This window comes from Populus trichocarpa, chromosome 11 (assembly GCF_000002775.5).
Source record: "Populus trichocarpa isolate Nisqually-1 chromosome 11, P.trichocarpa_v4.1, whole genome shotgun sequence".
Lineage (NCBI taxonomy): Eukaryota > Viridiplantae > Streptophyta > Magnoliopsida > Malpighiales > Salicaceae > Populus > Populus trichocarpa.
Genome location: NC_037295.2, coordinates 18,185,692 through 18,197,904, shown reverse-complemented (window position 1 = coordinate 18,197,904; position 12,213 = coordinate 18,185,692). Strand labels below are relative to the sequence as shown.

At 37.2% G+C, this 12,213-nt stretch overlaps 1 protein-coding gene and 1 pseudogene across 3 annotated transcripts; one reads left to right on the top strand and one right to left on the bottom strand.

Annotated features, from left to right (window-relative positions):
• The first annotated feature begins 1,786 nt into the window (after positions 1–1,786).
• On the top strand, positions 1,787–3,312 carry LOC127904054 (cell wall protein DAN4-like; annotated as a pseudogene).
• A 1,087-nt stretch (positions 3,313–4,399) lies between these two features.
• Positions 4,400–11,173, bottom strand: LOC18103470 (lysine-specific demethylase JMJ18). 3 transcript variants are annotated; one of them, XM_024581542.2, is made up of 10 exons: positions 10,387–11,171; positions 9,215–9,292; positions 8,629–9,138; positions 8,308–8,532; positions 7,811–7,972; positions 7,035–7,403; positions 5,883–6,915; positions 5,660–5,763; positions 5,337–5,534; positions 4,400–5,117 (listed from the first exon to the last, which is right to left on the bottom strand). In XM_024581542.2, exons 1-10 carry the CDS (start codon positions 10,426–10,428, stop codon positions 4,761–4,763), a joined length of 3,078 nt encoding a protein of 1,025 aa, XP_024437310.2. In that variant the 5' UTR covers positions 10,429–11,171; the 3' UTR covers positions 4,400–4,760. The 3 variants fall into 3 exon arrangements, with proteins under 3 accessions (XP_024437310.2, XP_052301633.1, XP_052301634.1); XM_052445674.1 differs by having other exon boundaries at positions 4,970–5,117; positions 5,260–5,534; positions 10,387–11,173; XM_052445673.1 differs by lacking the exon at positions 7,811–7,972 and having other exon boundaries at positions 10,387–11,172.
• Between the last annotated feature and the right edge of the window lie 1,040 nt (positions 11,174–12,213).

Sequence of the window (12,213 nt, the reverse complement as noted above, 5' to 3'; positions counted from 1 at the left end):
GTGACATCTCCCAAACCATCAACGTCTTCATCGTCTGGTTCCACCACAGGTACGCGGTATCCTCTTTGTAACTTTATCTCTTACCATCGTTACTCACCACAACATCATTCTTTTGTTGCTACCATCAGTTAAGATGTTGAGCCCCGCTCATATACAGAAGTCGCTTCCCATTCACAATGGCAAGCCGCGATGCAATCTGAATTGGCAGCTTTAGCAGCCAACCACACTTGGTCTCTCACCCTCCTGGAAAACAACTGATTGGATGTCGCTGGGTTTATAAAATCAAACACCGCTCGGATGGCACCATAGAGCGTTATAAAACTCTTTTGGTGGCCAAGGGTTATACACAGCTGGAAGGTATCGATTATCATGACACCTTTTCTCCTACTGCTAAAATGCTTACTGTCTGTTGTTTATTAGCTCTAGCAGCTGCCCAGGATTGGTCCCTTCACCAGCTCGATGTAAACAACGCTTTCCTTCATGGTGATCTCCATGAAGAAATTTATATGTGTCCGCCTCCTGGTCTTTAGCGACAAGGGGAGAACTTGGTATGTTGCCTTAACAAGTCGTTGTATGGTTTAAAGCAAGCTTCCCGTCAATGGTTTGCCAAATTCTCTACAGTTATTCAAGATGCCGGATATGTTCAGTCCAAAGCAGACTACTCGTTGTTCACATGTCGAAATGGCAAGTCCTTTACCGCTTTGTTGATATACATTGATGATATTCTTATTACAAGTAATGATCTCAAGGCTATATCAACTCTGAAGCAATTTTTGCATAGTCGTTTCCGAATTAAAGATTTGGGTGCTTTGAAATATTTTCTGGGCATTGAGGTCTCTCGAACAAATAGAGGTATTTCTATCTCAAACGAAAATATACTTTGGAAATTCTGAAGGATGGTGGAATTTTAGGTGCTAAACCTTTGAACTTTCCCATGGAGCAAAACACAAAACTCTCAGATGTAGGTGAATTGCTCAGAGATCCATCCCAGTATAGGCGACTTGTGGGACGCCTAATTTATTTGACTATTACTCAGCCGGATATCATGTATTCTGTACATGTATTAAGTCGATTCATGCATGCACCACGTAGACCACATATGGAAGTTGTCTTGCGTGTGTTGCGTTATTTGAAAAATGCTCCAGGACAGGGTTTGTTTTTCCCTTCTCAAAATGATTTGTCTTTGCAAGCCTTTTGTGATTCGGACTGGGCTGGTTGTCCAATGACTCGTAGATCAACTACGGGCTATTGTGTTTTTTTAGGATCTTCACTTATTTCTTGGTGAACAAAAAGGCAGAAAACAGTGTCACTCTCCTCAGCAGAAGCCGAATATAGGGTCATGGCCGGTACATGCTGTGAGTTATCTTGGTTACGTTCATTGTTGAAAGATTTACAAATATTGCATCCGAAAACAGCATTGCTACATTGTGATAACAAAGCAGCCTTACATATAGCATCCAATCCTGTTTTCCATGAAAGAACCAGGCACATAGAAATGGATTGCCATTTTATTTGAGACAAAATACAGGATGGTTCGATTGTGACCAAATTTGTTACTTCGGCAAATCAACTTGCGGATGTATTCACTAAACCATTGGGCAAGGAAAATTTCTCTACTATGATTCATAAGTTGGGAGTTCTCGATATTCACTCTCCAACTTGAGGGGGGTGTTAAGGAAACAAATATGTAATTATGTGCTGTAAAATATTTCTTTTTCTATTGCAGTATAGATTTTCTAATGTAGTATAGATTTCCAGAATAGCTTAGCACAATTATAAGAACAGTTCTTGGCGGGAAGAGTTGGTTATAAGTTCGTTACACTCTCTTCAACCCTAAGTAACCAACAAGACCACAAATATCTCTCGATTGAACAAAACCAAATTCAAGAAAATCAAGAAACTCTCTCAATGGACAAATACTTCTCATCCTTCCTCCTCCTCGCAACCAGAGCCACCTCCACCTTCATCTGCACTCTTAGCCCCACACATTCACCCAGTTCTTCCACCACTCCAACTCCCACCACCAATACCAACACAAGCATCACCCTTAACCCCACATTCCCCCCCACTGCTGCTCCATCTCCCACCAGTACCATCCCCACACCTTCACCCACCTCTGCTCCAAGTCCCACCAACAATACCACCTCCACCTCCACCACCCTCACTTCCACAACTACAACCTCGTCTGCCCCTACTCCAATTCCCACCACCCTCACCCTCACATCTGTTTTCAGACTTGCCCAAACTCCCACCTACAATTCCACCAACAACAGCACCCCCACATTTGCCCCCAGTCCTGCCCTAACTCCCACAAGCATTACCACCGTCACCACCACTCTCTCACTACCACCTACACCACCACCATTAACATTTAAACAAGAAGACCTCAAATCCGTCCTTCAAGAACAAATCGACAACATAATTGATGCAGTACTTGGTGCTGGAGACTTCAAGAACTGGGCCAGTGTCCTCACCATGGCTGACCCTACCACCTTCCCTATTTCCGCCACTTTCTTTATCACTTCTGACAACTCTCTTTCTCCAACCACCACCACCACCACCTCTGACCCTTTTATCTTCCCTTACCATATTGTCCCTCAACGCCTCGCTTTTGCTGATCTCCAGCAATTTAAGGCCTTCTCTCGCTTCCCAACTCTCATTCTTGACAAGTCCACTCATCACCAACAATTCTGTATCAAATTTCACTCTTGATGGCTCTCGCCTTACGCATCCCGATATCTACACCAATGCTGCCATTGCTGTTCATGGCATAGACAACCTTCTTGATTACTCATTTTTTGGTGCTGAACCTGGAAAGAACTATTCAGAGCCAACCATGGTTGCGCCACCAGGGACTCCTGTTTCTCCTCCTCCTCCTCCAAGAATATTTGTTCCAAGTACTGCAGACGATGAGGAGTTGACTGTTCACCATGGAGAGTAAGACGCGACTTGCTTGTGCACTGAGGTTTGGACTGTATTCTTGATTCTTTGTATGATTTTGGCTTCAAAGATTCAAAGAACGAGTCTGGTTGGCCATTGATGGGCCCTTGCTAAGGAACCGAAAATATAATCAAGAACTGCGATTGGTAGTTGGACCTTCTGTAGCTATAGTCTTGTGCTTCTTTGTTAATGTTGTAATTCAGGAGATACGGTAGGATTGTTCTTGTAAAAGGGGTTTTAGCAGAGTTGTTAACTGATTAGAGGCAGCGATCATTGGTCTGCTTAATGATCTTTCATGGGGTTTGTAACATGTTTTAACTGGAAGCAATAAACTTTTGTGTAATTGTGCTTGTTCTCAATACCTCATGCAGAATTCATGAATCCATGGCTGCTTTAATTGGGTGAAAATTTCTTGCTAATTCAAAATGATAATTTTTTACTTTTAATATATATAAAAAGTTAATTTAATATTTATTCAGATAATCACCCTTTTAAAAACCATTTTAAGACAAGTAAATAATAAACTCATCACTGATCTTATTTATATTTATTAAACTTGGTCAAACTTCACAAGTTAATCCAAAAACCAATTATCCCAAGATCAGCATAAGCTGAGTTTTAAATAAAAAAAATTATTTTAGATTTAACCCAGTAAAAACCTTGGATAAACCCATTATCTTCTTGACTTAAACAAAACTCAAATTGTTTTTTGTTTTCTTCAAAATCACATTGTTGCAAATCTCATAAGTGAAGAATAAGTCATCGAGGCTTTTATTTATTTATTTATATATACATTTTTTAAATTATTAGTAAACTCCATTAGGTTTTTATCAAGTTAATTGAATTTTAACTAAATTGATAAAATATAATCAAATCAACTCGAACAAATTAGTTTGTATGTCACCAAATTTCTATACCAATTCCCTATCGAATTTGAGAACTATATATATACTTAAATTGCTAGGCTATTATATATTAATCGAAGAATTTTTTTAAAAAAAAAGTACTTGTATTTATTAATTTATGGTGTTTGCTATTGTTATAATAGTGCCTTAATTATTAAACCACATACCTTTTTTAATTTGGTTTTTGAGTTTTCTTTTTATATTTCAAGTGTCAATCCGAGATATTATAACTGTTATGGGGATCCAAGAAGAAAAATAAGAGAAATTACTGAAATAAAATATGAATAAGAGATTTCTTTGTAAATTATTTAGTAAAGGATAAAATTGAAACTTTCAAGAAATTATAAGGGTAACATTGGGAAATTCTACACTACGGGGTAGAAGTGGAACATTGTTGAATCTACAATGGCAAAGATATAGTTTGTCATCACAACTGTAACACCTTCGAGTAACCATAAGAGTAGCCACGCTACAGAAGGGAAGAAAAAGAAGGTGATATGGTCAGAGAGAAAAGAGGAAAGATTGTCAAAGAGAACTTGCCATAAGAACATAGCTAGGAATATAACCATGAGGAACATGTATTCATTCAGGCACCTCAACTTTCAAGAAACTTAAATGGATTGTAGACAAATCTCTGAGTTCCCTCTTCTGGTCAGCCCAAGTTACAAGTTGAACATGTTGGTAAAATTTCCTGAAGTACAAAATCTCCCTTATGGTCAGAAGGCAGCAGAAATCAAGATGCTGCTGTATCTACGTTACGAGCAGGCACGCTGCACAACATTTCTGTGCGATTCGTGCCTGGGAACTGTTTCCCTTTAATGAACTATTGAAAGAATGGGCCTAAATTATGAGAAAGATGTGGTAAAGCTACCCTCATTAAGAAAGAATGAAGGAACCTAAACATGTTCTTTTTATTTATCTACTTGTTTTCTGAATCTCCTCCATCAGTGTTGTGAATGCTACTCTCTGTTCGGCACTTTGCGTGTCACTGCAGAGTATTCTGTGCATTATTTTTAACTCTTCTGGACTTGCTTTCTTGAATAATCCTCGCAGCACATGCTGCACGTCTTCATCAACCGAATGATGACCTCCTACACATAAACTACCAGGGTCCTGTGTCAGAAGGTTAATGCCAGCCTTTTCCTTAGTTTCTGCAAGACAGCAACTTGATCCAAATGAGGGCTGCTTGACTTCACTTGCATTCCTCAAATTCACAAGCCTATGATTCCAGTATTCCACACACCGATGATCGGGGTCAAGAGCCTCGATAGCCTGAAAGTATTTTAGTCAGAGTCAACATATGAATTCAGATAGTATAATCTAAGGTGGGCAACACATCATACCTATGGCGTGTATGTGCTGCAACCTCAAATATATGACAGTTCCAATTTTGAAAATATTCCATTAGTCTTACCAGATAAATGCTATTAGATTCAAGAAGCCTCTGTAACAGAAGCATCAATTAAATATGGCACGCGGAGGTTGCTTTACCTGAACAATTGGTGGGGAGCGAAATCCAAACATTTCTAGCCCATTAATGCTCTGCAAAGGCTCCAAAGGGGGAAGGTCTCTTTCTCCTAGGCTGTTTCGTCTTAGAATTTCTCCGTTTAGTCTTTGCAGAACCATCTCCCAGCACTTCTCAATTGAAACATCAGCAAATATCTCACCAGGGCATTCTTCTAAAGATACCTGAAATTTCAGGGTGTCATTTTGAAAGCTAGATATCCATGACAAGTTCAACTCTAAAACTCTAAATCCACATTTTTCATCAGTCCTAAACTCAAGCAGACATGTAGAGGGGGAAAAAAAGAGACCTTGAAAAGAGGGCCAAGAGGACCAGCATCCTGTACTTCTGAAATATAGGTACAAATTTTTGTTGGATCACGAACACTAAAGAACTTCACCTGGCTTCTAAATCCTGCAAAAAATAAACAAAAATGAAACAATATATCAATGAATCCTGCAATATGTAAAAATGAATTACAAAAACAGAAAATATAATTAAGAAAACCAAGAAAACATCATAAAACAGTGTACCTTTAGGGAATATGGCCTGCTTACAGCACCAAAGCTTTCCAAAAATGACAGATCCTACATTTATTGGTTCCACACAAGGATTCAATTTCTTCACTGGGCTGCTTTGGTTTGTTACAGATCTTACATTTGATCCCTCAACCATTTCAGTTTTGAAGCTCTTTGCTGACATCACTGAATGTGAAGGTGGAAATGAAAGATCAACCCCAAACAGCTTCTTACAAGATGCACCGAACATTGGATATGAAGGCTGGTTCTTGTTTGACAATTCATGCAACTCAGATTTACAGTCTCCAGCAGCTTGTTCCCTGCCTTGTTCTTTTGCTGCATCTGAACTGAAATGTGTGTCTTGCATGCATGGTGAACCATGCGTCTCCTTCACATTTTTACCACAGCTATCAGATACAAGCAGAAGCTTACTTTCCCGGTCAATAGACATAACATCAATGTTCAAATCAATGCATCCCTCTTGCTTCATCTTAACTTCGTTTTTCATTACCGAAGCTTCTTTGTTAAAGTTGTTGTGATGACTCCCTGACTGGATTACTTCTGAATAAGTATTGCTACTAAAACTGCAAGAGCCTTTGGTGCTTAAGTTTTCTTCTGCTTTTAAAGAACAAGGTGGACTTTCCTGTATCTTAGAATAGCTGGTTTGCAATTCCTCGCCATCAAGTTCAAGCTCAGGCACATGAGTGTCATTATCACCAACAGAAACCAATCTGTGTTCTCCAGATGCCCATTTATTCAGAGCATATGATTCTCCCTCCAATCCATCAACCAGAGTGTTCAATTCATCCAGAGTGTAGCGAAGGAGGACATACCTATGTTCTATTTCACAGGAACAAAATTGGCTTGCATGTTTAAGGCAAACAAATCGTTTAGGGGAGCACTTACAGCTCACCGCAGATAAATGCAAGTCATAGAAGCACGAGAAACATTCTCTCTCATTTTGCAAATCAAAGTCCTTTTCCATCTTTTGTAGTCTTAAATTAGTTGGAAGACAATTTATTCTTTCCTGCTCCATCTTCACCCTTGTCTGTTGAAAGTATAATCTTGAAAAAATTAGTCTTTCCGATGGTACTAAAATATTCAATAATGTAAAGTGCATGAACTTACAAGCATGTATGCATCTTAACATGACAGATAAAAGAGTACCTTAACTGCCATGGTAAGCACTCCGTCCTTCCCACAGGCACTCCTCCACCTTAAATTTTCAGGAGTTTCCTTTCCAAGAAGTAACAGTTCCTTAAGGGCACAGATTGCTTCCTGAGCTGCTCCCATCAGTAGCTTGTCATGAGATATAGATGTCTTGCGCTGCTGCTCACTGTAAAGCTCAACTGCATGCTGTCCATGTGCCAACCAATCAACAGGGGCTACATTGACTGCCTCCGCACAGTTGAAGCCACAATTAAAGCCAGAGTGGTATGCTCTAGGAAAGGTTAGAACAAACTCCCCAGAGTGTTGGACCACCCGATATACTGGTACACCCTCAGCTTTTAAAACCGTAGGAGATAGTTGAGTTACCTGTACCCAAAAAAGGAATTACCATGTTAGATAACTTCTCACAAAAATTAGAAGCAAAGTGGGGTCAAAACAAAAGGTCAAAAGCTTTTAGTGCTTGTGGATTCCTAACATAATATGAGAGTGTCTTGCACAATGAATCAGCTTAATCATTGGGATCAGCTCAAAATTTGTAAGTAGAGTCCAGTTAACTGATTTAGGAGTAAGGAAATGAGGTTGGAAGTCACGGCAGAATAGATCATCTTCTAGCTTCATATATTGGACAGCTATCTAATCTCATTTGGTTTGTCCACTTTCCTCCTCATTTTTCAGACATCTTTGGAACTTGTCCAGCTTTTATCAACAAATAACCTCTTAAACAGCTCAATTTATATCTAAATATTAAAAATACTAAATAGTCATCTTCTTACCAGACAATGAAGTAGATCAGGTTGTTCTTCAAACAAATCAGGTAAATGCTTTCTCATTGCATCTTCCAAATTGGAAGCATGGCTTTCAGGTACACCATACCATATCTTTTGATCACCCCAATGTAAATAGTTTAGCGAATACAAGTGGTGGTCCTCAACATGCTGTTTTGAAAACCAATTCAAATGGTGAAAAGGGGAAGAACAAATCAGTAAACAAATGAAAAGGAAAGGAAAATCCAACTGCATAGGAACTAGATGCAGTACAAACAATTGATGTTAGCTTGAATCTAAAGAATAATTTTGATCAATTTATAGTACTAGGCTGATAATGCTAGAGATACATGAACCTTAAAGAATCAATAACTAAAACAACAGACCAAGAAAACTTGATGCATGCCCCTGTCATGTTGAAATTGGTTAAACTAAACCTAGCAGAGCCTATTGTATTGATCACTCTATTCTCAAATATCTTTAAAAATAGTAGTCTGATGACTTACCCAACAAAATGATGAGAAACACATTCCAATATACAGCCACGGAACTAAAACTCCTGAGATATCACATCCTTCAAAACACAGCACAGAACCTGGCAGGCGTGGTAAGTTGTTTAGATTCCAACCAGATACCACATACTGATCTGAATCACCTTTGGTCATCAAGGCTGAAGCCTTAGGAAACCCACTTCCAAATGTTACCGTTTCCAAATCAGCTCCATAGAGTACCTATGATATGATAGAAGAGAAATGTTATAGAGGTTAAACATGGATATAAATTAAGACACAGGAGAAACAATCATATCAACAACCCTATTTTCATACCTTAACCTCGTCTGTTGGTTTCTCAACAATCCGCCAGTATTCACCTTCAATATCCTCGACAGAAGGCTCCAATTTCTGGTTTACAGTCACACCATCCATGAGATGCTTCACTCCAAAGTAGCACTCTTTGAAATAAGCAGCTTCTTTCTCAAATTCTTCAAGAGTGAAATCAGAACCAGAAAGGAATCCAAATGTCTCATCGGTCTCAGAAGCAACATTACTTTCTGAACAAGAATTGGCACGTCTCCTGTTGGTTCTTCTTGTGATTCCCATCCTTAATTGTCTCCTTCTTTTCCGTTTCCGACTTTTAGATTTCTTTCTCATTGGCTCTCTATTTTGAAGCAATTCAACAAACTGAATTCGTGTAGAAAACTTATTATGTTTCCATGTATCTTTCTCTTTGAGGCGGCAAGGTGGACTCCATGAAGGTGGAGGGACAATCCGACATATACCATATGGCTCTGCTTTTGCACGTATCTTTGATATATAATCAAGTGTATTCTCAAATTCCTAAATAAAGGAGCATGACACTTGTTATAAAATTAAATATAAGATAGTACTATCATCAAATGTACCAAATAACTACCTCAACAGTTGGATAAAACACTGGAGCATCCTCAATGATAGGCCTACAAGCTTCATCTGGATCCCATCTGGCTTTTACCTGTACCACATGAATCATATCATACTTAAACAAGCATCCGAAATTAAATGGTTCAAAAAACAAGCTGGTACATTCTGCACCATAAGAATTTCAAGCATTTGCATTGTGCTTCTTGAAGAAAATCAGACGGTCTATTTGTCAATCCAAATAATAAAATAAAAAACAGGCAATGTATGTTTTTGCAAAAATACTTTTCAGTTGTTCATGGTGAAAAAATTCAAAGTTCAAAAACAGGAGTTATTACACTAGGTTCTCCAAATACCATTGAAGAAAAATTTTACATTTGAATTTGATTACGCATCTGAGAACACTGTAGTCCAGTAGTAAAAGAGTAAACACACATACTGCCACAATTGAAAACCAAATCAACTGTGTGCACCTTTTGATTTTGATGACTTCCTGGGCCCTCAGAGGACTTGTCACTTTTTGGGGATTGCTTAATAGAATGATTCTTCAAAACATTATTTATTAAATTAAATTACTTGCTCTATTAAAATTCAAATTCATACTCCTCGTCCAGGCACTCGAACACCAGATCCTAGTATACCACCCAAGTTAAAGTTTTGTATGCAAACCCTAAACTTGGTCTTATTAGCGACATAATCAGAGCGCTAATCCGGAATAGCACAGCGCATCTACTGAAACTAATGAAACATAATCTTGCTAAAACAATCTAACAACCCAGGGAAGGTAAAAGAACTGTTTATCATAATTGACAATCATAATCCAATTTAGCAAGAAACCAAAAAATTAGCAACAATCACATTTAAGATCATGAAACAAAAACTCCATGATCCTTACATAATCAAATTCCTCCACTCACTAAAACCAAATAATCAATACACATTGTATTCTCAATGATTGTAACAGAAACACGAATGATCATCAAAAGATCAAAACTTTCTGCCTAACACTCCGATCGAAAGACAAATATCTAATCTTCTCAACAACCCAGATTAGTACAATGCAGATAATAACTATATCCAGAACCAAATGACACCAATCTTACATAAAAAAATTCAGTCAATGAGAAACAGAACACATAAAGATCAAAACTTTAGAACAAATAAATCATGGGGCAGAATCAAACTAACCTCTTTGAGATGAGATTCTGCAGGAGATTTGAACTGTTCCATTGACTGTTCAAACAAAGAAAGAATTTTGACTCGAGAAGTTAGAATCTTTACCCTGCAATACGAGCAATTTTTTAAACTAACCTAACCAAAATTTAAAACCCAGAAAGAAAAACTCTATTTCCCTAACAAAAAGAAACCTAACCCTCAATTCCCTTCTATCCCAATTGTCTAAAGAAGGTTTCTTTTCTCATAAAACTTGCATGAACACAAAAAAAATAAGTCAAAAAATAATAATAAATCAAATCCAATACTAAGATTTTATTAAAAGAAACAAAAGGAAAGACTCGGGCTTTTTATTTATTTAATTTGATTGGTAGAGAGATCGGAATAATAGATAATAATAATTATAATAATAATGACAAAGCAGGTGAAATCAACATATAAATATTTATTGCCTTATTAATAAAATTAAGAACGGTTAGGATTGAAGAAGATTGAAGAAGATTGAAACAAGTTTAAATGCAGCAAGAAATCAGTCTCCTCCCTATCTTAATTTGGCAATCTAATTACTTCAGTAGACACATTTTATTTATTGTAATTCATTAATAAAACAAAATGGGGTTTAATTTTCTTTAAAAAACAATAATAAATAATAGTGGGGTAAGAGTAAGACTAGATGAAGAGAGAGAAAGACCCTGGTGGCACGCAATTGGATTGGATGTAGAGAGAGAAAGTCGTTAAGTCTTAGAGAGAGAAAGGAGAAGAGAGGATCAAGTCAATTGTTGATACCCGCTAAAACGCACGCGGTTTTTAACGAAAACAACCAACTGTTTTTCTTTCTTTATACGAGGACTTGTACGTTACACTATCATATGCTTCCTATGCACGCATGCAACTTCTTTTTTCAAAACGGTGAGGTTCAACTCATTGTCTTAAAACCCGATTCATGGCTGTGTCCATGTAACGACTCGGGCGGGTTAATTTGAATTAATCATAAAAAAAAAAAAAATATATAAGTTAAGGAGTGGGGATTGACAGAGTCAAGTTGGGTTAAATTTTTTTTATTTTTTCTTTAGTTTAGTTTAGTTTTGATTTTAGATCGATTGAGCCTCGAGTTAATTATCGAGCTGATTCAGGTTTTATAATCAAAGTTGAAACTTAAGATTTTTTTTTTAAAAAAAAAATGAAAACATAAATGTACTTTGTTGGACATGAAATGTGTTATCCACTTTCACTAGTATAGTAGTGTTAAAAGTGTAGTTATGAATCTTAGCATTTCATCTTCACTCGTTGTCTTAGTTTAGTGACTTGCTACTTTTATGACTCGTAGATCTTGACCTGGCTTGGATTGAGTAGGTTAAAAATTTTAATTTTTTAAAAAAATTATTATTTTAAAGTATTTTTTAAAACAAAAATTGAATAGGTTGTTCAACCCATCCCGAGACTTGATCTTGAATCAAATGGATCCCAAGTCAAGTCTGAATATAAATTGGGCTGCACTACTTAGTAGGGGTGATCATTTTCGATTCGGTTTGGTTTTTTAATAGACAGGTTTGCCTCAGTTTTTTTCGATTTGGTTTTTTTGGTTTTTTGCTTATAAAACCGAAACCGAACCGGCCGGTTTTTTTAAATTTAATAATTTTAATCGTTTTTTTAGGTTTTTTTTTTTTTATTTTCTCGGTTTAATTAGTTTTTTGATTTTCTTGCTCACCCCTACTATACAGGATGTGGATCTGCTAGATGTAAAATAGCATAGAGCAAAATACAATCGATGTACATAAACGGGATATATGTTGTTGCAGGCTGCTGTTCTAAGTTCTTTCTTTAAACTGATTATCATATGGA